The sequence below is a fragment of the Melospiza melodia genome, chromosome 2, assembly GCF_035770615.1.
Source record: "Melospiza melodia melodia isolate bMelMel2 chromosome 2, bMelMel2.pri, whole genome shotgun sequence".
Taxonomy (NCBI): domain Eukaryota; kingdom Metazoa; phylum Chordata; class Aves; order Passeriformes; family Passerellidae; genus Melospiza; species Melospiza melodia.
In genome coordinates this window covers 20,912,850-20,938,611 of record NC_086195.1, presented here as the reverse complement: position 1 = coordinate 20,938,611, position 25,762 = coordinate 20,912,850, and the positions used below count along the sequence as shown (strand labels likewise).

At 39.0% G+C, this 25,762-nt stretch overlaps 1 protein-coding gene across 4 annotated transcripts in view; it reads left to right on the top strand.

Annotated features, from left to right (window-relative positions):
• SHROOM2 (shroom family member 2) overlaps positions 1 to 25,762 on the top strand; it is a 116,538-nt gene that overhangs the window by 34,682 nt on the left and 56,094 nt on the right. For 3 of the 4 annotated variants that reach the window (XM_063147867.1, XM_063147862.1, XM_063147856.1), the window contains exon 2: positions 11,443 to 11,594. In XM_063147867.1, the coding sequence (XP_063003937.1) occupies positions 11,443 to 11,594 (152 nt within the window). Of the gene's footprint in view, positions 1 to 9,792; positions 9,818 to 11,442; positions 11,595 to 25,762 lie in introns of those variants that run through there. The other variant, XM_063147874.1, reaches the window with a different exon arrangement.

The window sequence follows — 25,762 nt, the reverse complement described above, 5'->3', positions numbered from 1 at the left end:
GTTACCAAGATGAGCAAGTACAAAAACTCCTGTGCAATGTGGTATTTGAACATTCAACCCCCTGCCAACACTGACATCCTAAACTGGTGCTCAGACATGAATTTTTCATGAGTGTGTTTGCATGCTGCTGGAATAGATGCTCCTGAGAAGCGGTCATGTTCGTGGCATGGCAGCAGTGGGGGACAAGAAGCTCTGTGTGTGATGCTTGTGTGCACATACAGTGCTCCCACCACCAATGCCAGAAAATAAAGTGGAATTATAAATGTTCTCCTGTGTCACAAAAATTATCGTACGGACGTTTTTCCCAAAATTCCACTCATACTTGAGTGAGTGCTGCACAGTGAAGTTGTGAATTGTGCTGAATGTGTCTTTTAATAAGTGCATCTGTACAGATGACAGATACTTTTGCCAAACAGAAATACAGATGTTTGTCAAACTGAGTAGTTTTGTCATCGTTAAATACACATTTTTAAATTGGGAAAAGCAGCTAATTGTGTGAGTAATGTTTGGATATGTCTTAATTTTTTAAAGTCTTTAAAGTAATGTGCCTGCTCCTAGAGCTAAATTAGGCCAGTAGCATGTGTAATACAATAAAGCTTTTGAAAAAAGGCCTGCAAAGTAAAGCCAATTTGGAAAATGTCCATTTAGAGTAGTAAGCATACTCTAACTTCTGAATATAAGAATTCCTCAGCATTATATTATTGTTTACTGTTAAATCCATGCAGCTTTTTGAAGCTTCTATTTGTGTGAATTTACAATCCATGGTGATTTTAGTGCATTAATTGATAATTCACAGCACAATCCTATAATTTCTTAAGAAAAAATAACCTTTGTCATTGACCCAGTATAATTATTGTAATTGGTTAATTATCTCTTATTATTCCTAGGAAGAATTAAGTCTCTGACATAGAGAAAAGGTGGCAGGATACTCAGAGAGATGCCAAAAATGGTTGCATATCTAATTCCTATAGTAAATTTCTCATGAGGAAGGAATTTCTTCTAATGTTCTGTGATGATATAAAGTAATGAGGTTTTAAGGAATGGTCTATGGAATAAACTACACAAAATGAAGAATTTGAAATTATGAACATCTAGGCTTGTTTAGAAAAAAGGAAAATTTCTTTTAAAGAAAATTTTGGGTTTGCTGGGGGGAGGGGGTTTTGTTAGTCTCTTTTTTATTGTTGTTGGCTTTGCTTGGTTGGTTTTGGTTTTTTGTTTGATCTGAAATTATTTGGTTACAGAGTACTGATGGCTAGGGAGAAAAGGGCAGGGATGCCGTAATGAGATTGATGCCTGAGGTGTAAATTGCTATGGATTAGTTCATCTCTACAGAACTGAATTTTTCTTTTTTCAAATTCCCAGCTCAGAACAAACTTAAGGTATTGGTGCTTAACTCAAACTGCATGAATGTTTCATGCCCTACTCAGTCAAGTATGTGCCTTAGGAAGGCAGATGAGTACTATTACCATCTTGTCAATAAACTGCGTAAAACACTGGTAATTTTTTATTTATGTGCTCTTTTTATTACTGGAGCATCATGAGAGGTTTATGTTGATTGTATTAGCAGTCTGTCTCCAGAGGAGCAGCCCCTGTCTGACCATACCAGGCAGCTCAGATACTGCAAGCTGGCAGAAGTGGACCTCAGCAAGTAGAAACTGCCATACAGTCCTTTGCAACTTGTTTTGTGAACTGTGTTTGGTAATTTTAGGAGCAATTACATTGCAGTTCCTGCCCTAAAAAAGTATATTCAATGCTGTATTTAGTGTTTGCTTCTTCACCTTTTTAAGTTTGACTTCTGGGTCAGAGTGGAGTGAGGGAAGCTCTCTTCCTTTACTGAGACAGAACACAAACTAAGGGCAAGGTTACCCAGACCTTTTTTTGTTTCTATAATAGGCTTTTTTTTTTCTTGAGGGTCATCCCACTTGCTTCCGAGTTTTTATTGCTCTAAGAATGGAGAATTGAAATGGTGTGCAGAGTGCACAGCAGAAGCATGGCTTTCATACAGTGGGAGCAGATATCTGCATCTATTCTGTTTGAAGTACCACATACTTAGAGTAAAAGGGGTTGTATAAATTACATAAAGGTGAATCAAGATAACTTTAGGTTTTGTTGACTATTTTAGCCCTGGGGTGGGGGAGGAAGGGATAAATGTATCGTCTTCTTTGAACTTTGCTTTAAATATTTGACTTGGTGAGGAAGACGGTGGAAAAGGATGGCTTCAGGTTGTAATCTGGATACTCTGTGAATGTGCATATCATTTCTGAACAGAGATCAAAAGTTAACGTAAAGAACAAAATTGTTGTTCACGTTTAAAGCACTCAAATTTTAGGAGGAGCCTGACCCTTCTTTTGAAGTCTTTTGTTTGTTTTCTTTGCAGAGGAGTGGTTGAGGGAATCAACAAAGACATGCTTTAAAATTCAGCGCCTTACTGAGCCTCTTTTTCTTTAAAGTTGAATAATTTTGCAAAGCAGAGCAGTCTTACTGAAGAAATTGCTGTCAGTTATTATGAGAGCAGGTCATTCTCATTGTTTGCTAGATTTTTGTTTAGATGTGTAATGTTATGTTCACTACATAATGGGTTCATAAATACTTCTGCAGTAATAAGTATTACAAATAACTTTTGGGATAAGATCACATTTTCAGGAATGTAATTACAAGAATTATTGGGAAATGTTATACTTTCTAACTGTCTCAGAAGTGAGCATTTGTGCTATGACAAAAATGGAGGATCCCAAACAGCAACTGTGATTAAAACCAAATAATGGTATGAGTTAGTCAAGATAAGCATTCTGTTAAAAATGGGCTGTTCAAGAGAAAATATTTAAAATGGAAACCTAACACTCTGTAAAATTCCTGTGGGTTTTGGCAGACCCATCATAGTGCTTTATGAAACTAACACATAGTGAAGCAGTTTTTTTTCTGTTGCTGGGTCTTAATCAGTGCTACCTGTGTCTAAAAGTGTAGCTTTTTCTTTCCTTTTTTTTTTTTTTTTTTTCACCTACAGCAATCTGTAGACATAGATGCAACTTAAATTTTTGTAAGAGATCACATTTAGACCGGTAGACTGAATAAAATAATTTAAATTTATTTTTGGTGAGTATACTGTTGCCATCCACTAGGTCTTTCAATGTCTGTCTCTCAGACCTGTTGACGTCCTTCACAAACAAACTGCAGGCTGATGAAACTGGTCTTTTCCTTTTTAAATTAATGCACACTGCTGTCTACATGATCATACAGACTTATTCAGGGGTTTTTAAAATTTGATTTGTCAGTAACTCCTACCCTTTCCCTAATCATGCAGTGGTTTTGTAGGCTCTTGGATTGCATTCAGCCTGTTTTTGTCAAGAGCTCATTGGCAAACCATGACATTATTTTCCTGGGATGGACAGGAAGGCAGAAAGATAAACCAGTGTTGTTGAAAGTGTGTGATAGTTGCAAGGTAAAAAACTTTGAACCTTATGATCAGAAAGATTACTTTGTCAGGTCATATTTTTCCTCTTGGAAGTCTGTTCCTGTTATCAGTTTGGACAGATAAAATACAAGTTGTTTCTAGGCATAACCTCTTTATAAACCATTCTTATTGTGTTCATAATAACTGAAAGTACAAAAATGTAGACCTATAAAAATGCTTAATGTTAACTGCACAGATTGCATACATAAACAGTCTATATATATAGTCATCCATAAGTAAACTTGGGCAAATAAATATGGATAATCCAACCCTATCAAGCTTCTCTGCTTGGAGGTTGTTGGAATAAATAAACTGCATATAGAGAAAGCAGTTCTCTTTTGGTCAGCTGGCTATTTCTTTTCATAGCACAATTATTCACTCCATTCTTATACAGATTATTTTGTCATTTGGAAGGGAAAAAAAAATATAGCAAAATATGTTTTAAAACAGTGTGTAAGGCATCTGTGACTACAGATGGGTCCCTCTGGGCTGGATGTGCCATTAGTTTCTGTAAAATGCAAAACTAAACTCATGGCTGAAAGTAAATGGGAGTTATTTCTCAGTAAGTTTTGAGGAAGCTTTGTACAGTGATGTGGTACGAAAAAACCCCCAGAATTTAAGCTATGCTTTGTAACTGTTCCTTTGGTGTGAGGGAGGGACAGCCCTGGAGTTGTTTAGTTTCAGGATCAAGACTACAAACAGGCATCTGCCATCACTCCTGCTTCCAGAATCTTCACTCACTTCAGACTTTTCCACTCCTGTCTTGGCCTTATCCTTACTCCAGGTGAGCTGGGTCTGCTTTGGCTTTGCTCTGGACTGGGTGCCAGTTTAGGTTGTAAGGGACTGTGAGAGCTGGGAAGCTTCCCCTGAGGGTCTTGCATAGAAAGATTTCCAAAGACTACAGTTTGTATTTAGATGCTTTGTAGACGTGCAATTTATGCAGGCATGCTGCTCTGGCATATGTGCAAATATTATTTAGAAGCTGTAAAATGTAACTAGTGAAGCTTAGGTACTCGTGGCAAAAGACCAGCCATGTACTTCACACTCAGCAGCCCCACTTTTTTTTTTTTTTTTCATACATCAGCTTTATGCTTTTCAAACATCAAGGGTTTCTGGGTTTTTGTTGTGTTTTTTAAAATTATTATTAATTTATTTCTAGTAGAATTGTTCACCAGTGATGAAAAGTTTCCAACTTCTGTTGCTGAAACAATGGAATCACTTTGAAAAAAACCCTTTAAAATAAACAGCTGTTGTTCAGTGTTTTAAAACCTATAAATCTATGTGAAGTTTCTCTTCCTGATACTTTTCGTCTGGAAATTATCATTCGTTTCTTGGGGGAAAGTTTCATTAAATTCTTAACTTCAAGTTCTTTAATTGGTCTTTAGTCCATAACAGCCCTGTGATTTAAAGAAACAGTAATAATAATAACAGTAATAATAATAACAGTAACCTCTTTAGAAATAGTAACTGATGATTTGCAGTTGGAAATATTTTCTCACATGCTTATGGTAGGTATTGTTTTGAATGTAGGTTGAACCAAAATGTTAATCAGTGTATGTATGAATTGTTAAAAAGGGAAATGGTGGATGTAGTACCATACTTCTTAAACATTTCTGTCATGAGGAACTCTGAAGTTACATTTCAGCCTGGAGTCAGTTTTTACAGCTGTAATAAATCCCCCACAAAAATGGCCTGTTCTAGTGAAGGTGACAGCAGCCCTTCGTCAAAACAGTGGCATGGACACTGTTGTGAAAACTGAATAAATACTTAAAGAACTGTACCAACTTTCAAAATATGCGCTTTTTTCAAGCAAAAAGCAACAGAGGAAGGAAAAGATTACTGGGTAAATATGCAAATATTTAAATACACTAAATAACAAGCAATTAGAAAAGACTGTGATAGACTGTGTCCTGTTACTCAACTCTACCCTTTAAAAAAATGTTTTCATTTTGATTTTTAAGAATCACTTTTTGACAGAAGGGAGGGCTTCTGCCAGCTCAGGATCTGTGCAGCACAATGGGGGACACTTGGAAAGAGCAGCTGGGCCAGGGGGATTTCTCTGCCTGTTCAGTGGTTTTGTGACAGTGACCATAAACTGTTTCCCTTGGGTCTAGGGAATAAAGAAATTGTTGTTAGGGAAATACATTGCCCTGGACTAAGCATTCCTGAACTTTAATAATGTTTGCTGTAATGTTTAAAGATAATCTCAGGAGGAGCACATATGGACAATGGCTGTGGGGTGTGAATTTATGATACCAGGCAAAGGGGAAGTTCTGGCTTCTGTGCTAAGTTACAGTATCACAAATGCAGCAGACACCTACCTCTCTTATTGAAGTGCAGCAATTGCCAGGTTAATAATATTGTGTAGTATTGCATAGGCACAGAGTTTGCAAGTTGGTAGCTCATCACTAAGTTGTTGTCTTTTTTTTACATGGTGGTGTTTACAGTTCATATTGAGTAGTTAATGCTGATTATTTAACCTGCAGTGTGTGGGAAGAGGTGGTTCAGGGTTACAGGCACCCTCCATTGATGTAAAGGTTTGTGTGGAATTCTTTGCTTTGTTGCAGCCATGCTGCATTGTTTTGGGCCTTGTTTCCGTATATGCTTCTGAGCCCATCTGTAAAATGGGGCTGGAGTTTCTTCCCTTCCAGGTGTCCTTCCAGTAGTCTCTGTCAAAGTCCATATAGAGTGGAAGGATGTATAGCAATGGAAAGTCAAATGCATTAGCCTTGCTCAGCTTCTAGTGTATGCCTGCCTGTGTGTGATGCCTTACATGTACACACCCCCATTGTCTTTGGACCATTGGGTCCTGCTGGAGTTTGCACCCCTCTTTTATCCTGCCTCATTCTGAGCCACAAGTGTTGCTGGTGAATGCAGCCTTTGGCACTCAAGAATGCATTTGTAGAATGTATAGCTGGAGTTAGGTCTGGTCTGTTATTTTTCTCTTCATCCCTTAAAGTTACACAAATACCAGGCTTGAACTGTAGAGTTTTTTCTCCTTTGTTTAACTCCTTGCAAATTAAAATAATTGACACTTTCCACATTTTATTTGTTCTGAAGATCTTCTACAAAGATTGTTAGGTTTATGGAAAAACTGTATTCGATACTCATAATACAAACAACCAGGGAAAGATTTCTTGGCTGTACAAGAAATGAATTATGATAAAATAGTTTATCACAGCTGATAGCAGAATGCTGATAAGTGGTGCTGTTTTTTCCTGTGTTTGTCTGTGGGTTTGGGTTTTCATCCCGTCTCCCACCCTGTCCAAGAGAGTGTGGACAAGAAACTGTTGGCTTTGTAAACAAAACTAAATCTCTCATATGACACAGCATTTCCTCAACCTGTCTCCTGCTTGTTTATACAGGTGCCTATAGAGGAATGTGGGTATTTTAAGTAAAGCATTGGACGTGATAAACACAGAAGTGAAGGGGTCACATGCTAGAATTCGTGCTCCCCATCAACACTGCAGCAATTCAAAGCTAGAAAGATAAGCCATTATTTTTCCCTTTCTGTTTATTACCAACAGGGGGAATACAGGCTTGTAAGCATCCTTTGAATATGTTTGTGCATCTAGCTGTTAGACATTTTCTCCATGTTTCAAGGCGCTGTCTTCTTTTTACAAGAAAAATTTCCCATACTAGATTTACATGTGTAAATTTTTTTTTCGACTTTTTTTTTAAATCCTCATATATACGTTTTGAATCAGTGTTTCTTCCGGTTTTGTGGATGTGATATAAGCAAAAATAAATTTGGGGAGATGTGACAATTAATGTAGATGCTGTTATGATGACAAAGTCTGCACTCACAATCCTTCCTGGTGCACAGATCCCAAAGTTTGCTTTTGCTCTTGGCTGTAGGGAGGTCATCAGGGACAGCAGGGTGAGAGATGGAGACTGTCTAAGCAGATGCTTTTGGTCAACAAACATCCTTTTCATCTCCTTTTGGGAACACTTTCTTTGGTAGCATACCAACATCACTGCTAAGGATAGGAAGTCAGCATGTTTACACTTGTTAATTTAGCACAGTGTGAGGGTATGACTTTTTAGTACATAACAAAAGCATGGTTTGAGGGCATTTCTAGAATCCTTGCTCATTCAAGATAAGCTGAGTAACTAGATGTGTTTGTTGAACACTTATGCCTGTTCTTTCTAAGAAAATAAGGTGTTGATTGTTTTTCTTCTATGTCTTTTGTTTCCTGCTATTGCTAGAAAAATGCAAACGTGTGTGCTTATGGGAGTTCAGTTCCTGCTAGGTTGCATCCAGTTGTATTTGCCAGCTAAAAGTAACTGAGGCAGATCTCTTCTTCCTGACTGTTCTTGAAAGACATCTTAAAACCTCCTTCTGCATTTTCAAGGCTTAATTTCCAGCTATTGACCTAGCTTTTCTGGATACCTGAAATCCTAAAAAAATTGATGCTAGGTAGATAAGTAATACAGGCTTCAGTCTTAAAAAGTTGGGCTTAAATCCCAAGCACAGCATAGCACAGCTGACTCTGAAGATAGTGAGTGAAATACATTTGTGGTTGAGGTGTGACAAGCAATGACATTTTTGAATTACTTTGCTAGTTCTAAAATGTTTATGTAGTTTGATTGGTATTTACTCTTCGAGTTAAGGCCTGATGAGATAAAAAGTTATTCAATGGGTGAATAAATAAGGACAATAAGTGTTAAAACGAATAGAACAGAAAAAGCCTGAAGTAGAAACTGGAATGGTATTGTCCAGTTTGGCACAAAGAAGGCAGGTTAATAAAGCAGTGTATTTGAAGAGGCCTTTTCCTTGTGAATATTTTGGCTATGTTTCTTTGTGTGTGTGCAAAGCTTAATGTTTTTAGTTGTTATGACTAAAGGAAGGACTTCTAGTGTAACAGAAGAAACTGTATTTTTCCTGTCTAACTTTCCCATTTCCACTTTAAAGTGTATTGTCAAGTAGAATCATATCTGTACAGCCATGTGGGGATCTGAGTATGAAAGGTTTATGTTCAGATTTATTCAGCTTGAAAAGACTTCTGCTGTGAATGGATGTGTAGTTTTTATTCTCACTACCTGTAGGCGATCTGAAGACAAGATCTTAAAGCCACTTGAAGTTGTCATGAGGATGGCTTCAGCTTTGTGTTTAGGTTTCGATTTTTTAAATGCTTTTTGAGGATTTTTTTTATTAATGTTGTTTTGGACAGCCAGAGTCTCCTTGGAAAGCTTGCTTTGTGGGGAATGTGTAGTTCCCCTGATGAAATTAAAACTCAGAGGGGGTAACTGAATACTCCCTGCTGTCAGTGCATTGCCAGCCTGAAGAAAAAACAAACATGCTTACTGAGAACAATGAACATTCCTTCAAATCCTAGGAGACCGATTTTTGCCCCCTCTCCCCATTTATTTTTTTTCTAAAGACAAAAATTGTTTTGCAGCACCGGGGCTTTTCAGCCTTGTCATTATGTTTGGGTGCCTTGCTTGGGGCATAAGGGCTGAAATGGTTTCAATGGTTTGTCATCTACACTTGGAATTTAAAGTGTCTCCCAAGATACTTTCCCTCTCTGCCCCTGCCCTGTGTGTCCCATCCCAACACCCACCCCCTGCCTTGACCTTCCTCCAGCAATTCTAGTCATTTAGCTCTGACTTTCCTTAATGGTTTTTGTGCCACTTTTCTAAAATACTTGGGCTTCAAATATGTGCCCCAGGATGCATCATGTTCTCTTGTTCTGCTCAGCCTGATTTCAGTGTCCCTTACATGACAGATGTTCTACACTTGACATCTCTGAACTGAAATCTTTACTTACGTCTAAGCAATTTCCACTGCTACTCTCTCGATTCCAACCTAAATGAAGATTTGCAGTCATAATTTGGTATTCTGGTAAATTCTTGATGCTCAGAAGATATGTGAGCAGGACAGAGAGGACAGGTCATAACTTGAAAACTAGATGTATGGGGATGGGAAACATGCTCTGTCTTTAATTATCTGGGTTTTTTTTTAAGATAAGAGGTTCTGTAAATAAAGTTTCTTGATTACTATTAATAATGAGTGTTTTAGAATGGGATATAAGACTAAGCATTTTTCATAGTATTCTTTTTGGCTTAGGTTTACAGGCCTAAAGATTTTTAAGAACATCTATAATGAACTTACATGAAAAGAGCTTTTATGTGCCTGCAATGAGATTGAGCGCTCTATGAGATCATCCTAAAGTACTTTCATCAAGAGATACTGCTTTTTTTATTAGCTCATTTAACTTATATTTTTGTTGCTGGACTCTTTCTAAAACCTGTACTGTGAGCTTCAGAATTCATGAAGTTACTTTCCTCTGGATTTACCTCATTGCTGATTGACTTGGGTGCCTCAGAAGATGGCAGTTCTTTGTGAAGCTGTCTGCAGTTGGGGTGATTACAAGAAGTTGCTCTTTGTAAATTTGCTGGCATTTAATAATGTGGGACTCAGAGATACTGTAGTCAATGTAAAACATAATGAAGACATAAATGAAAGTCTTTGAAGATCAAGTGTCAAATGTGTAGGAAGATGTGGGATATGGATTATGAGCAAATGAGGGAGCAATAAAATTAAATACATAGATCATGAAGCTGAGCAATTCAGAAGCCAGAGGCTGTGTTGACAGCAAAGGAGATTGGAAGAAACTAAAAAGCCAAAGGATTGAATTGCAAAGTGTTCAATAGCTACAGCTATACTCAGAATCATAGACTTGTTTCATTTGGAAAAGAGCTTTGGGATCATAGAATCCAGCTGTTAGCCTAGTTCTGCCCAGTCCACCACTAAACCATGTACTGAACTGCCCCATCTTTTAGAGGGATGGTCCCCACACATCCAATGAAGGATAAAGATTTTCCTTAGCCCTCCATTGCTTTCTTATATATTTATGAAAATATTTTATTGTCTTTTACAGCACTATACAGATTAAGTTCTAGCTGGGTTTTGAGCCTTCTAATTTTCTCCTTGCATAACCGCATAACATCCTTGTAGTCATAGTTTGAAATCAGTTCAAACTCTTGGTACTTGTTAATCTGTCTCATCAAGCTTGTGAGATTTGTTTTAAATTTTGAAAATGGGTAACTTTTAATGTGGGGTTTTAGCTTTGTAGGGGTGGGAATTACAAAATCCTGAATCTTTAATTTATCCTGTGGTTTTGCCACATGTTATAACAGTTGTATAATAATTTAATGCATTCAAGAATTGCCTGTGGCAGCAAAATAATCTTTGAGTAAAATTCCCTTAGTATCGCTGTGTGTTTAAGGCAGAGCTGTTAATTAGCTGTATGGATGGTAAATTTTCAGGTATTTTCCTAAATGTTATGTTCCAGATGAAAATAACTTCATTTTCTAGACCAGCCTGTTAAGAAGCAATATTTTGGAATTTTATTCCATGCCAGGTCTTTGGAGTTGGCTGTGTGTTAATGTTATTGACAAAATGGTTTATATTATTGGCTGCCTTCTGTAGAGAAGCAGATTTTTAGATGCCTGCCCAAAGCTCTATTTGCAAGTATGATTACCCATTCTGTATTGAACAGAGGTCAAGATGACCGATGCTTTTCACAGAATCATGGAATGGAATAAGTTGCAAGGGCCCACAGTGGATCATCTGGTCCATCCTGCCTGCTCCAGCAGGGTCATCCCAGAGCACAGATTTGCATCCAGACAAATCTTGAAATCTCTAGGGAAGGGAGACTCCAGACTCCACAACCTCCCTGGACAACCTGTTCCAGTGCATGCACAGCAAAGAAGTTCTTTCTTATATTCCAAAATTTCCCTCAAGCTTTCTAGCTTTCTCAGATTTCCTCTCTTTTATTTATTTTGTATTCTAATTGTCTCTGTATAATTACTATTTCTTTATAGTGATATTTAATGCGCCTTCCTAATTAGGTTAAGCACTTAATTATTGTATTAATTTTTGTTGAAGCCAGTATTGAAAGCTCATTAGTTTATTTTAAAGGTGGCCTTATGCAACCTATATAATTCTGCTATTTCTTACGCACTTTTTTTTTTTGCCCCCCCAGGTAGAAGATGGAAGCAAAGCTGCAGCTGTGGACAAGTTACTGGCTGGGGATGAAATTGTTGGCATCAATGACGTGGGCCTGTCTGGCTTCCGACAAGAAGCAATCTGTCTGGTGAAAGGCTCACACAAGACACTGAAGCTCGTCGTGAAAAGGTAAGCTTGTGTCCTTGGCTGGAACACCAAATGTGTTTCAGCCTCTAAGCCACTGAGCAACTAAATTTGCCAAGATTTGGCAAGTTAATGACTTTCATTCAGTGTTATTAATGTGCATATTATGTGGTGTTCAACTCGTCCTTAAACACAGACTCTTTATGGATCCAACGTGGAGAGAGGCAGCCTATTGATCGGGGCAAAACCCAAAGCAGTATATTCTGTGAGTGATGTGCTGTGATGTGATGAGTCAGGACACTGCCTCTGTCCTCCTGAGGTGCAGTGCCCAAAGGCTGTCAGCCCTGCTTCCCTGCCTTTGCTGTGCAAAGTCACACCCTCATACTGTGCAATACTCCCTAGTGCATCTGCCACACAGGCCAGTTGTGCTGTGAGGAGTGGGTTACATGGGAAACTTTTGGAAAAGCACTTATCTACTCTGAAAGTATTTGAGGTCTCAAGCATTTCGTAAGTGGTTTGCATAAAGGATACTTTCAGTTGGTTATTAGTGAAGGGGAAAAGTGAAGTGGTTTATCAAAACAGAACACATTTTTGGTATGAAAACTTTTTGACATTTTGACTTGTGACTTTAAATTCACACAACTTTTGCTAGCTTGAATTAAAAATAACTTTCATAAAATATTTTTGACAGAAGTGAACCAATGTTAAAGTAGCTAAATCTTGTAATTGCTGAAAAAAATTCCACCCAGGGAATCTGAACAATATGATCTTTGTTAGTAATTTCCTACTCTGGTGTATCAGAACTTTCTAGTTAATTAGTTTTATCAAATTATACCAGCCAGTCTTTTGTGTGAGAATTTGTTAGAATCCAAAATTAATTTTGATGCAACACAGAAAATGCCAAGACCTTGAACTTGAGCTTGACAGGTATGATGATCCAGTCCATAAATGACTGAGGTTGTCTCAAACACGGACAGTCTTTTGTGAAATAGCACTGATAGGTAAGAGAGGTACAAAAGTGTGCTTTTCACCTTTGGTTTTAGAAGGTATTTTGATAGAAGGAATTATGGGAACCAGGAGCTCTTTCACAGCTGATAGTGTATATCCTCAACAATAGCTACTTCCAGAGGCTCTCACCAAATTTTTGTAGCATTGGGGCTAATAAATGCAAAATAAAATACATTCACAACTACCATAAATCATGTTGATGTTCAGCAGTTCCAACTTACGCTGGCTATTCCAGTGAAAGCACTTGTTGGCAGAGGTTACATCAGTTGTTCCTGTCAGAGAAAGGGAGAACTTCAGGGTTGAGAAGTTTTATAGACACTGAAGAATCTGCCAAGACAGCAAGTCTTAATTACCAAGAAAAGCTTCAGGCCGAGTAGAAAGATTCCCTCTCTTGGTGCTTTTCAATTTTATGACAGTAATTTGCTTAGAATCTGAATTCTGGTCTGTCTTTGGAAATGGCAGCAGGTTTGGTGCCTCATGAGAGGCACAGCTGTGTCATTCTTGTTACTCATACCACATGGCTCTCTACTACCATCTGAAAGGAGGTTGCAGTGATGTGGGGGCCAGTTTCTTCTACTGTGACTGCAGTGAGAGGACAAGAGGAAATGGCCTTAAGATGGGAAAATCACATTAGATAGTAGAAAAAAACTTTTCACCAATAGGGTGGTTAGGCATTGGAATGGGTTGCCCAGGGAGGTGGTGGAGTCACTCTCTGTTGTTGGAGTGGTGGATCTGGTGCTGGGTGTTATTTTAGTGCTTTAGGGGTTACCATGGTAGTGCTGCCTGAGCAGTTGGACTGGATCTTTTAAAGGTCTCTTTCAGCATTGATGATCCTATGATTCACTTCATGCATGTGATTTTTGCTACAGCTAATAAAGTGCTGATTTGCTGCTGGGGGTTTGTGGCCGTTCTCTGCAGGCAGCAGAGCCCCATTGGTGTACATGCCCCTGAGCACTTCAGTGCAAAACTGATGGATTTTCATCAGTCCTTTATCATCCCTCCCCTTTTTCCTTCCTTAGCATGTGTGCAGTGGTCAAAAACAAGCTAACTGGTCTAGCCAAGAGGCTGCAACAGTGGCTTTGTTAGAGAAAACATTATTGTCTGAAATTCATTAAGAACTTCCATAGCTTCCAAACGAGGCAATAGCCTTTGGGTCATTGACATGCCTGCATAATATTAGATAAATTTTCATAAAACTTACTGAATGAAACTGGCTGGGGCTTTTGTCTTGTTTTTTTAACTTTGCTCTTTCTCTTGGAAAGTTGCCCTAGGACATCAGTCCTTTTGATGGTCAGAAACCTTTTAACTTCCACTCTCATTTTGTTCTTGGCCAGCTTGTTCTCATGCACTACTGTCCCTGTGCTGAAATAACTTTTCCTGTTGGCAGTTGAAATGATGCAGGTTTTTGTAAAGGTCTTGTTGCATGCTTTCTTTCAGAAGTTATGGTTTGAACAACAGTATTACTTTTGTTTTGTTTGCCCTAAATGTTAAGCTGAATTTTTATGAGTATTTTAAACAGTTGTGTGTTTAAGCAAACCAGTTGTTTAGTCTTTGTGTGAGCACTCCTGCAGGTCTGGATTGAATTGGATCAGGGAACTGATCTGACTACAAAATTACTTGAGTAAGTAGGTTTTCAGCTGGGTAGGACCATCACTTTTCAGAGGTAGCCTGCATTTTAATCAATTGCAGCAATCTTCAAATGGCTGTTGTAGCATTTTTAGATCACACTTACTGTTACATTTTTAGATCCACGCTTACTGTTCCCTGGGGAGACTGGGAACAGTCCTACAATTTCCTTTCATTGTAGAAATAGAAGATGAGGTATTGATCTGCAAGTCATTTTACCATCTTTTGTCTGCTTGCCCTGTGTCCTTTGTCTAGCACTGTGGTGGCTCTCTGTAGCATTGGTTTAACATTTTATTCTCTGTGGTGTCAGTGTGATAATCTGCAGCACAGAATAGACAGAAGGTTTGAAGTTCAACTCAATCCTGAAGCTTAAGAGAATCTTTGTTTTAATCATGTTGTTTTTCCTATCTCTGAGCGTTAATGTGCATAACCAAGATCTAGATTTTATGTGGAAAACATTTTTCCTTGTTTGTCTTACCTATTTGTATACTGATCTAGAAGTGAAGAGCAGACTTCTAAAAATCTATTATGTTATGGAAAAATTACTTCTGAACAAAATACTTGTGGAAAGTAGAGAACTTCCCTTGCTATAATGTCAGTATAATTATAATATATATCAGTATAATTGATATATACTATAATTATACTGACATTATTTGCCACTGCTGAGAAGTGTGTCCATGGAAAATTTCTTCTCAAAGCAGTAGAGCCACAGCTTGATCCTATGTTGATCTAACTGTATGTCGGAAACAGTAGGACATGCTATTGTCTGTTTAGAAGTCTAATGTACCTACAGAAAAGACCAAAGGAAAATCTTTTAGTGAGAGTAATGTGTTTCATTCACAACAATTACTTTGTGTCTGTGACAAAGATTTCTTAAAGGTCTTTGATTTTCTGCAGTGGTAGCTGGCTTCCAAAAAATTGTATTTGCTTGTTATTTTTAAAGAATATGATTCTTGACCCACACAGGGAACATAACACTGGCTTTTAATAAAACTGTCTGCAGTGCCACATACTCACCATAAGTGTGTTGGCTATCAGCATATATACTTTGCTGTATTTTCTGGAAGCATTGCATAGTTGTGGTCTAAACCAAAGCAGGACTGTGCAACTGGCTCAACAACAAACATGGCAATTATGTGGCTTACATATATTGATGGTAGAACAAGTGCAGTGTACTTTCAGTCCTGATTAAAATAGGACTCAGGAGGCTTCATGTTATTTTCTCAAGTGGATTTGTAGAAACAATACATCTTAATTGCGTGCTAGTTCTTCAATGTAGTACTGAGTAATTTCCTTTCCTAGGAAAATGGTAAGCAGACTGTGTTTAGGACATTTCTTACGGGAATTACACGAGAATTTATTTTGTTTAGAAATGGTGTGCATATCTGCATACAAATGAAATTGCTCTGAGTGTCTATACTGAATGTTGATGTTGAGGTGATTGCCATATTCTGTGTACTTTGATTATTTTGCGTATATTTCTAACTTAAATTCCTTTCATTACCTACCATCTTCATTTTTTTGCTGCAGCTGTGGACAAGTTACTGGACATAACCATATATTACAGATTTTTCACTATGCATTCATGAGACACATTAAACTGTTAAAAATTGGCACATAGAGGTGAGGCTTTCATGTGTTATTTATTAAAGGCAGGGTGAGATTTCCACTTCTGGGAGTCACCCTAAGAAGTTACATGGGTTGTCCTCTTGGCTGCTTGCGTCCTCTGTTAGCAGCAGTCGAAGTGGGTGGGCGAGAGAAGGAGCAGCCTCTTTTCCACAGGGCCTGCAAGTGATGAGAAGCTGGAATTCGTTTAACTTGGCCAGCTCTGTAGTTCTAAAGTTCTGTACTTTGGCCACATTGTGTACATATGAGGACTCGTTGGGTTTTTTTCTTTTCTGTAGCATTTTGGTGTTGTGCCTTCATGTTGTTGAAGTGCAAGGTCTCTTTGCAATGCTGAGGAAGTCCCTTGTTAAAGGAGAGGGAAAGAGTGGGAGCAAACACACTTGTCATTGGAAGGGTGGTATGAATGCTGACATTACTGTGCAAAATCCTAACAAGGGAAGTGACTTTCAAGATACTTGTGCTATAAACACCTAGACGTGGAAAGCTAGAGTTACCTGAATTTGCATGGCACTTCATGAAGACAGTCAACTCTTACTTAATTAAAGCGCAGAAGAAGGAATTTTTAATGAATGTCTTGAGGGCTCCAAGATTGTACAGTGCTGTTTCAAACACCTGAGACCTGGGCAGAAATCTGTGAATAAAAGTCTTGACAGTCATTTACAACATTCAGTTGGGAGATCACTGAAACTTGTCACAGTTTGAGCAGAAACCTGCTGAACACCACCAGTAACTTTTCTGGGGGAAAGGGATTTTTTTTCTGTACAATTATGAGATAGAGATGAAGGACTGTGAATTCTGTCTCTTACCTGTGTTTGGCCTTGATACTTCTATTTCCATAGGTACCAAAATGGTATAGGAAACAATCTGCAAAATTAGGTGTATACTAAGCTACTTTTAAACATTTAGTATATTATTTTGTCTGTGGTTATAGTTGAGCATTGCTCAATAAACCAAATGCACTTGTGGAGAACCATTGTTGATTACAAGTGAAAGCTAATTTATCTTTCAATTAGATTTCATTTCTTCTGGAACTGGGGTATGTTAGGGCAAAACAAATAGCAGTGGTTTCTCTCTTGTTGCCCAGTAGCCTAATTCCTCCTTTTTAAAGATTGACCTTGGCCTTCACTGACCAAGAATGGTTTGTATTGGTTTTTTTAAATTTTTTTTCCTAATTCCTGTATTTTCAACCAAACTTTGGAAATGTAAAATTTGGAAACTGTAATAGGGCTTTCCAGGGCTGTATCCGCATATATGTACAAGTGAACAGGTGTGATAGCCCCTTGTCACCCGTGTTTATTGAACTGACAGCTGTGCAGCAGGATGTGCCACTGCAGATATTTGGGAGTGGGTATTTGTAACAGACACACACAGCTTTCAAGTTCAAGGCATGAACGTTTCTGTGGGACTACAGTTGGTGGAAGGGCTGGGCACTTTTTAACTTCCACTTTGCAAATTCATTTGAGAGGTGAGTTAGTACATTCCTGTGGCCCCCTCTTTTGCTCTCAGCAGGATGGGCAGGTGTAAATGTGTGTCAGGTATGGACACATGCACTGCTCCCAGCCAGGCCTGGTGATGGAGAGGGGAGTAAGCCACATGTTTCAGGATTTGTGACACGGCATGACCAGGCTAGGGTACCTCTTTGTCTCCTTTGCTGCTGCCAGGGAGGTGCCATGGCTCACAGTGGGGTGGCAGGAACCAGACAGGCACAAACATGGTGCATCAGGCAAAGTGCACAGCACCTCCAGGCCCAGCTCAGGAGGACCTTGGGGTGGATGTCCTGTGCTTTAAGGAGTGTCAGTAATCCCAGCAGGATCTTTCTCTGAAGGAATGTTTAATGGAGCATCTGCCAAATAAACCACCCTGTACACACATGCTCAGTTGGGGCACACAGAGTAGGCCAGCCCATATGGAGGTCCCCTCCTGCTCTGGTTTGCTTTCCAGCTTCAACATGGGCAAACGCAAGGCTGGCTGGGCCTCCACTGTGCTCCTCATCCTTCAGCTCTGTGATCCTGCACTACTGATGGAAGGGGAATGGACATGACAAAAGAAGGAACACACACTTCCATCTTATATTTTCAGCAAATTATACCTTAGAAAAGCCCTGATGAGGACCATTTCTCCTGGTTGCATCACAGTCGCTTAACCCAACGCATTAACAGTGTGAATCCACATTCCCTTTGCTGTAACCCTAGCAATACTACCCAGGATGTCTCCCATGCCATCTGCCTCTTTGGTGGGGTTGTACATCTAAAAAGCACTTTTATTTCCTAATTTTCTGCCCACCTCACTTGCTTCTTGGTTGCATTAATATGATTTGATTAATGCTGTTAATGACACAGTGCTGGATGCTTGAGGTGATTGTCAGCTTTAGTTCTCCAGTTGTTGGTGTATTGTCCCTGGTTTCAAAGAGCAAGTTGTTGTCCTGTGATTTTGGATGTTTGTCTTATACAGCTGTCAGGCTTCTCTCAAATACTTATGTCATGACTGACATGTTTTTGTTTTGGGACAGCTTCCATAATTTATTTCTTGGCAAATCTAAAAAAATCTGCCCTGTAAAGCTTAAATAACAGAAAGCCAAAATGACAACAGATGTCACAATATTTTACCAAGGCAACTCTGTTAGGACAATGTTTGGGCTACTAGGAAGGGCACAGACATTTCCTTGTAGGTAAAAGGAATATTCTGTAATTTGAATTGTAATAACTGTAATAAATGCTTATTCAAAAGGTTACTTGTGGCAGTGCTATTTGGTTTTTTTTAAGTAATTACCAAAATTGGGCAACATAGCTTTTTTGTGGAATGGGATATCCATCAAACAGTAACAACTGGTGAGTCATGACTGCATTTTAGTAGTGGGTTTTTTCCCTTCAATCATGCATGTACTTGTCAGAATGGTTAATTTTGAGCATGAGTAGTTTCATCCAACTTAGTAAGAGCACTCACATGACTGAAAATAAAAAAAGTAAAGAAGTGCTTATGGGATCTAACCATAGCTTTTACAAGGTGGTACATTGGAGTTATTCTGAAAACTGCCTTCCACTTGTGAACTTCATTTTAGGTGCTGGAAACTCTAATATGTAGGCCCTTGCGTGAGAGAGAGGAGAACAAGATAGCCTTCTAAACTTTGGGGATCTGAAGACTTACTCATTTCACATAATACTTTTGCATGCCCACACAGATAATTTTGTGTTCTATAATACTGTAGATATCTTCAGACTCCTGACTGAAAAACAGAATTATAAACCCATCTATTAAAGACCAAATGAATAATCTTTTTATGTCAGAGATGATCTTTGCATGTTGAAGGCATGCTTCTGTGTATGTTCTCTATGTTTTGAAATAATTAATTGTTTGGGGCTGCCCTTAAGCACCTTAGAGTCTTGGGTTTTTTAACACTAGTTAAGGATGTGGAGATATACATGTCCAATTTCAAGAGAGAAGGAATAATACTCCTATTTCAGGGTGTTGTAGTTTTCTCCTTGTGGAAATTTTATTTTAGGTTACATATTTCCCATCCTGAGGATTAAATGATTGACAAGTTGGCACTTGGCACTTCTTACATGTTTCAGCATCAAGTATCTCCCATATTGAGTGTAGAGATTTTATGCTCTACTTGCTCAAGTAACTACATGTAACACCTTTCAATTTGAGAAGATTATAAAGAAGTTTTAAAATAATTTCTGAATCCAACCCTTAACTTCAGAAATGTGACCACTTCAAAGAAGGGCAGGAATGCAATAGTGTTGCAGATTTAGTTACTGAATAACTGAAGAAATTTACACCTTATCTCCTGCCCAAGAAACTCAGGATATTTTATGGTTGATTCTACTGAATCTGCATAATACTGGATCACCTGGCAAAGCAAAGTCTGGCACAGAGTCACAGCTGCCACACTGCTGAGTTATACAGCCCTTGTGCTTTTAGGCCAGCTTCACATCGAGTGCAGAGGAAGGACAGAATGACAAAAGCCAGAGTTTGGGGAAATTTCTGATGGGTTCAGAAATTCACAACCAGAGTCAGTTCTTTAATCTGGCTCATGGAGCAGCCTTGGCAGCAGATGGGCAGCTGAACCAGGGCTGGCATGTGATGGGGAAGAAATCACTCTGGGGGATGGTAACTGGTCTGGCATAGGTCATGTCAGAGCAAAATTGCTTTCTCAGGTAAAACCTGAACCCTGCCAGCTTGTGGCACAGTTCTTTGTAGAGGCTCTGTAATTTGCATCATGTGGCTAAAGTGTTTTAACCAAGATGGAGACAAAGTAGGGCTGGGCTGTCTCCTGAAATGCCCTGGGAAGAGGAATTCCCTTTCCCCATTCCTGTTTTTGGGTCACCTTGGACGTGGTGAGGTAAATTACAGCTGAAATCAGTGTGGGAAAACACCACACCTGTGTAGAAAGACCAGTGTTTGGAATGTGGTTTCTGAGGAACCTCAAGTCGTTTGGGATGGCTATTGAAGGGTAATCTTATTGTGGTGAGTGGCTGGGAGGCAAAACACACCTGTTGTTTCTGGCCACAAGCAGCACCAGGGCTTCTGTGGCTGTGTGCCCCAAGGATGTGGCAAGTTCCTTCTTGCTGAAGGCAGCATTTCAGGCTGGCACAGGCAGCCCTGGGCTGCTCTGGCATTCACTCTGCCCATCCTGGCAGGAGGGAATGTGTCTGAAGGCTGCTCTGCTTCCTGCTCCTTCACCTCAGCCCAAAACCCCTTGTTTGGACTCCTGCTGCTGCTGTTAGCGTTGGTCCTGTCAGAGGCTGCGTGTTTCTTCATATTCAAATAACGCTTATTTTATATTTACCTTAAAGGTTGATTTCTTTAGCACTTTACATGGCATGATAATTTCCAAGATACTTGAAAATAAATCCTGCCAGAACCAATTTATTCAATGTGTGAAGCTCTTTAGATGTTTTCCAATGATAAATACTCATTATAAATGTTCTATTATCCTTCTGAGGAATTCTGATAAATTATGGTAAAAACTGAGGTAAGAAGGTGACATCAGGAGTTTAATGCTGTCTAGCCATCAAAAGGTAGTAGAATGTGCAAAAAATAAGGATGAGGGAAAAATATTTATGTAGCTTATATAATATACCATAAATCCCAAGAGCAATACTTTTATCTCAGACATCCACATGTGTATCTCTAGTTACCCAAGGCAGAGCAGGGAAAAACAGTTCCAGAATATGAGAGCTTTTCGTGGTAGTCTATTGTGAATTCAGAAGGCAGGAAGATTTATGATGTTATACCTCATACAAATTAATACCTCTTTGTTGACAGTGCATATCTTATTTATAAATGAAATTACTGTTCCATCCTGCTCAAGCCTGTACAGTTGGGCTGAGGAACAAGGAAAACCTGAGCAAACTGTGATGATGAAATCCTGATTTCTTCAAGTTAATGACTGAAGTCTTTAAGGGCACTAGGGTTGATAATTGATTTGCATTTATTTATTTTCACAGACAGAAGCAGAGCATTTTGCAGGTCTCTTTAGTTTCTTTCTATGTAAAATGCAATTAAGAGCATGGGATAGGAAAGGAGCTGCTGTGCTGTGACAAAGTCATACTCCTTCCAGCATTAAAAGAGGCTCTGTTGGCTGTAGTGGTGTTGCTGTTTGCTCCATTTTTCAAGTGCAGGATGACTGTCAGCTGGGAGGTCAGACCAGCTGGTTACCTGATACATGGAGGAGAAAACAAAGCAGTGCCACAGGCCCTGTAGGTCTTGCCATGGTTGACAGCAAGGCACAAGGTGATTGTGTAGACATTTGTGTGAATTTTGCCATGTGAGAATGGGCATTTAAGGTAGAAGATGCTGCTTGGCTGAAATTATAGGGGTTTCTACAGATACCCATATAATAGAATTCTGTCAATAACTTTTCTGTCAAAATACTTGTTCAATTTGCCATTGTATGAATACCTGAATATTAATAGGTTGCTTTCATTACTGCTTTCTCTTTTAGAGCCTCCCCTTCCCCCTAGAAGTCTGTAAGTTTAGCATGTGTTTATATTTTTATTTTATTGTTTTTAAGTTCTAGGTCACTTCTTTTTTGGGGATACTTTTTGGAAGTAATTTCCTTTTATGATAAGATACTAGAAGCTGAAATTGCAAAAACAGGAACTCCTCCTGTTTTGCATGGACAAATGTGCTGCAGTTCCATTTGCTGCTTCCAGGAAAATAAGTTGACTTTGTTGTTATAATTTGTTGGCACTTTTCCTGAAAAGATAAGTAAGAAGGGAGTACAGGGTATTCAGATACTCAGTACACAGAGACCATAAACAACAACAAGGCCTCAGTTTTGTTGTTTTAACTCATTGCATTGAGTTTTAGCTGCAAACATTCAGAGAAAAAACTGGTAATACTAGAAAAGCTGTTTAATTTCAGGTGTTGGAGTGGATCATTTTAAAGGTGTGAAAAATCCAGAAACTGCTGACTAATCTCCCTTTGAAACAAAGAGAGTCAAGGCTCTATCTCAAATTGCACCTTCAAAAATAGAGACATCCAGAATATTTTCTGACTTCTGAAGATCACAGCTATAGCAATTAAATGTCTGAGGTCACTTTTTAGATGTGCAAATAAGACTGCCTAACCCCCAGTCTTTATTTTTTTATTACACTGAATAGCTTATAGTCTGATTTCTCTCTGCGACTGAATCCTTTGCTGGTAGCGCTCTCTTGTGGCTGTTACTTTCATTTAAACGACTTAAGGGATTTCAAAAATGTGTATATTATTTAGAAATTTTTGCCTTAGGACACAACAGTCTGTGTTGGATAAGCATACTGTGGTGGTTTTGCAAGTTCCTAAATTAAACGTAGTAATATATATTTTAATAATACAGGAAGGTCAGTCTAGGCAAAAGTGTCCCAAGCGAGTTTCCCAGAAGATCTCAAAGGGACAGTCATATTGAGCATTCATGTTTTTAACATCTTTTTTTGGTATATTTTTGGTGAAAAGCCATATGCCTTTGCATGGTGGGCAAATGGGGGAGGCTTGGGGGGAAATGAAATCTGCCTTGGCAGCCAGTCAGGTGGAGGAGAGACAGGGATGGGCACCTTCATTAACTGGCTCGATTGCAGATGCTGCTCTTCCTGTGGTGCTGCTCTTGCTGATGAGCAAGTTATTTCCTACAACTTTGGCTATTAAAAGGAATGAAAATTGATTTGGGAGACTTCTCAAGTGAAACTGATATGTGTGTTCCTGGTGAAAACTTGAAAACTTTTCACCCTGAATCTGTGTTTTCTCATTCTGGGGATGGGAAGGGAGAAGATGGGGGGTTAACCCTTGACCTATTCTGGTTTTTAATACAAAATTTTAGCTGCTGTTTTAATTTTCAGCAAAGAGGCAAAGCCTAGGAGCTCAGATTGTGGTGGGCAGGGGTTTCCTTTGAACTAGGGACATACAGTTTGCTCTTTCAAGAACAGTTACTATTGAGCAGTTGTTTGCTACTGCATAGACTTGATACTATTGGGATTGTGCATCCAGTGTCATAACTTTATAAGCATGTCTGTATTATTAATACCCAGGGTGTGATGTTGGGTGTAGGCTCCTTTTTTCTTGTATGCTGTAACCCAACAGCACTGAACTAATGATTCCAGGTTGTTTACTTAGTTGTACTCTCTTAGAGAGGCAGGTTTACACTTGAGATAAGACTTTGAATGAGAGGGATCTTGGCCCCTGACTAAAAAGTTTCTCTTTTGTAGGCTGAACTCTTGTGTGTGGCATTTGTCTGATCACCCATCTTCACTCATCTTTGGATCCTGTATGTCACATAAGCACTGTGATCCAAACTAATCCTAGTTCTTTCAGGGATATTTTTAAAATTTAAAACTAGTCTTCTGGGAAAGCTTTCATAGCAATTATGTGACTGTTTATAGCTGTTTTCCAGCAAATGTACTGCTGTGCTCAGCAGTTTTTCAAGTGAAGGTAAGATGAGCTTGTTTGCTGTTTTGGCTGCAGTCTAGCAGGACAGCTCAGCAGTATCTGATTGCAGATTAAGACTGAAAAGAGGCTTTCTAAAGCAAATTAAAAATCCTATTAGTCAACTGTATTTTGAGGTTCAGGTTTTCTTTTTCTTTAAATTGAGGAAATAGTAGGTTTTCCTTGTCTCTTACCACTCAATGTAATTCTCATTGTTTTTTTTAGACAACAGATTCAATAGTATCTACCCTATGCAATTTATTCTTCTGCTATGTAGAAAGAGGATGACTTGCTTCTGGAAATCCAGGAAAAAAAAGTTCTTTTTTCCCACTTGAATTTTACTTCTCTGTCTTTTCAAATAAGTCACCAAGAATAATATTTGTCAGGTCTGCATCCTCATTAGCACAGCAATAACTCCATGGTTGTTAGACTCTTTCTGAAACATTGTTAGAAAAGCCAGCCATTAAGTCACAGTCTGCCTTTCTGTGGACTGAGTATGCACATGCACACACAGGCATGTGTGTTAATGTTAATAAACAAGGCATCATGCTAGGTTTAGCTTACCTTTATTAAAGGCTACTTCGAAGAAAACCTCATTACCTTTGGTTTAACATCTGTGAGTAATCTGTACTCTCACCTTTATATGAAGAGCAGTTGTTTTTTAATAGAATATATCAATTTGGCTGAGAAGGTTTTAGCCAGAGGTCATCTAACTTTCCAGAAGGTTTACACAGTTGAGCTGTTGGACTTCTTTGTAATTTCTAACTGTCATATGCTGTCTTAACTGTATTTCTTATTAAAATCCAAATATGTATGCTTGCATAACATGAGACCACTTTTTGCCCTTTAGCCAACCTCCTTCCAGAAGTTTGAGTATTTCTGTAAATCCCCAGAACTTCCAGCTTTTCATTTACAACTGTAAATGCATCCTGCTTTGACCTGTGAGAAGCTGGTCATTTTACACATACAGGATGGGGGTCAGTCAGTTTGTAAGGATGCTGTGGTGCAATCAGTCCACTCTGTTATAGAACAGAACCAAAAAAATGTATAGCTGCTGTTTAGTGTGATGGGTCAGTGAACTTAAGAAAAACATGATTGAGGCACATAGTCCAGTGTGTAAGAAGAAAGTTTATCCTTTTTTCTGCTATGCCAATCCTTAATGGTACAGTATAATTAATATTTTTCATCTTCCCCCAATGAAAGTCTGTGCAGCCTGTTACTGTATCCTTTATATCCTCAGGTATAATGATGGTCAACAACCATCAAGCAAGCTTACATGTGCAAATCTGGCTAGCAGAAGGGGCTTAATTGTGTGACTGTGGAGTAAAGCTTATTTTTTTCAGAAGACTTTTAAAATAAATTGTCCTTTGAAAGAACTCCATAGAATTTGTAACATCATTCTCCCTGGGGGATGGATGTACCTGTAGGTGATGATTTCCAGTGCCTGCATACTGAGGTGGTTTATTTCTAGGGATGTAACAGGATGCCTCTCTTTTAGGCAAAGTGCTGCTCCCTGAGAAGACTGGTTGTTTTTCATGTGTAGGAAAAACATCTGTAACTCTCCACTACCACTGATGATCCATCAGCTCTTAAGAGATTTTCTTTTAGCTTTGTCATCTCATAGGTGACATTAACTTCTTTACAATGCAGCGTCCCAGACCCATCTATTTATCTGGCCGTGCATTTGCTTAGAATATTGGAAAAGGATAGAACAGATCAAACGAACAGTTTCAGCAGCATAATGCCAGCGCATTTTACATGCGCCATCTCAAACGCCACTTCAAACGAAAACTAAAAATCCCCTTCCTTCCTTCTCCGTCAGGAACAGTCCTCTGGTTTCATTTTTGGGGCTTTGCTCAGCTTTTCCCCGCGTTCGGCGGCGGAGTCGCGGGTCTGGCTAATCTGAAGCGCTCCGGCTCTCAGCGGGGAGCGCTCACAAGGCTCCTTTGTCAGTCTAATTATATCCCTAAGCTGGCGGCCGCAGATTAGCTCAGGACAGCCGGTGGCGAGGGCTGAGGAGCCCCATGCTCTGCTCGGCCGGCATC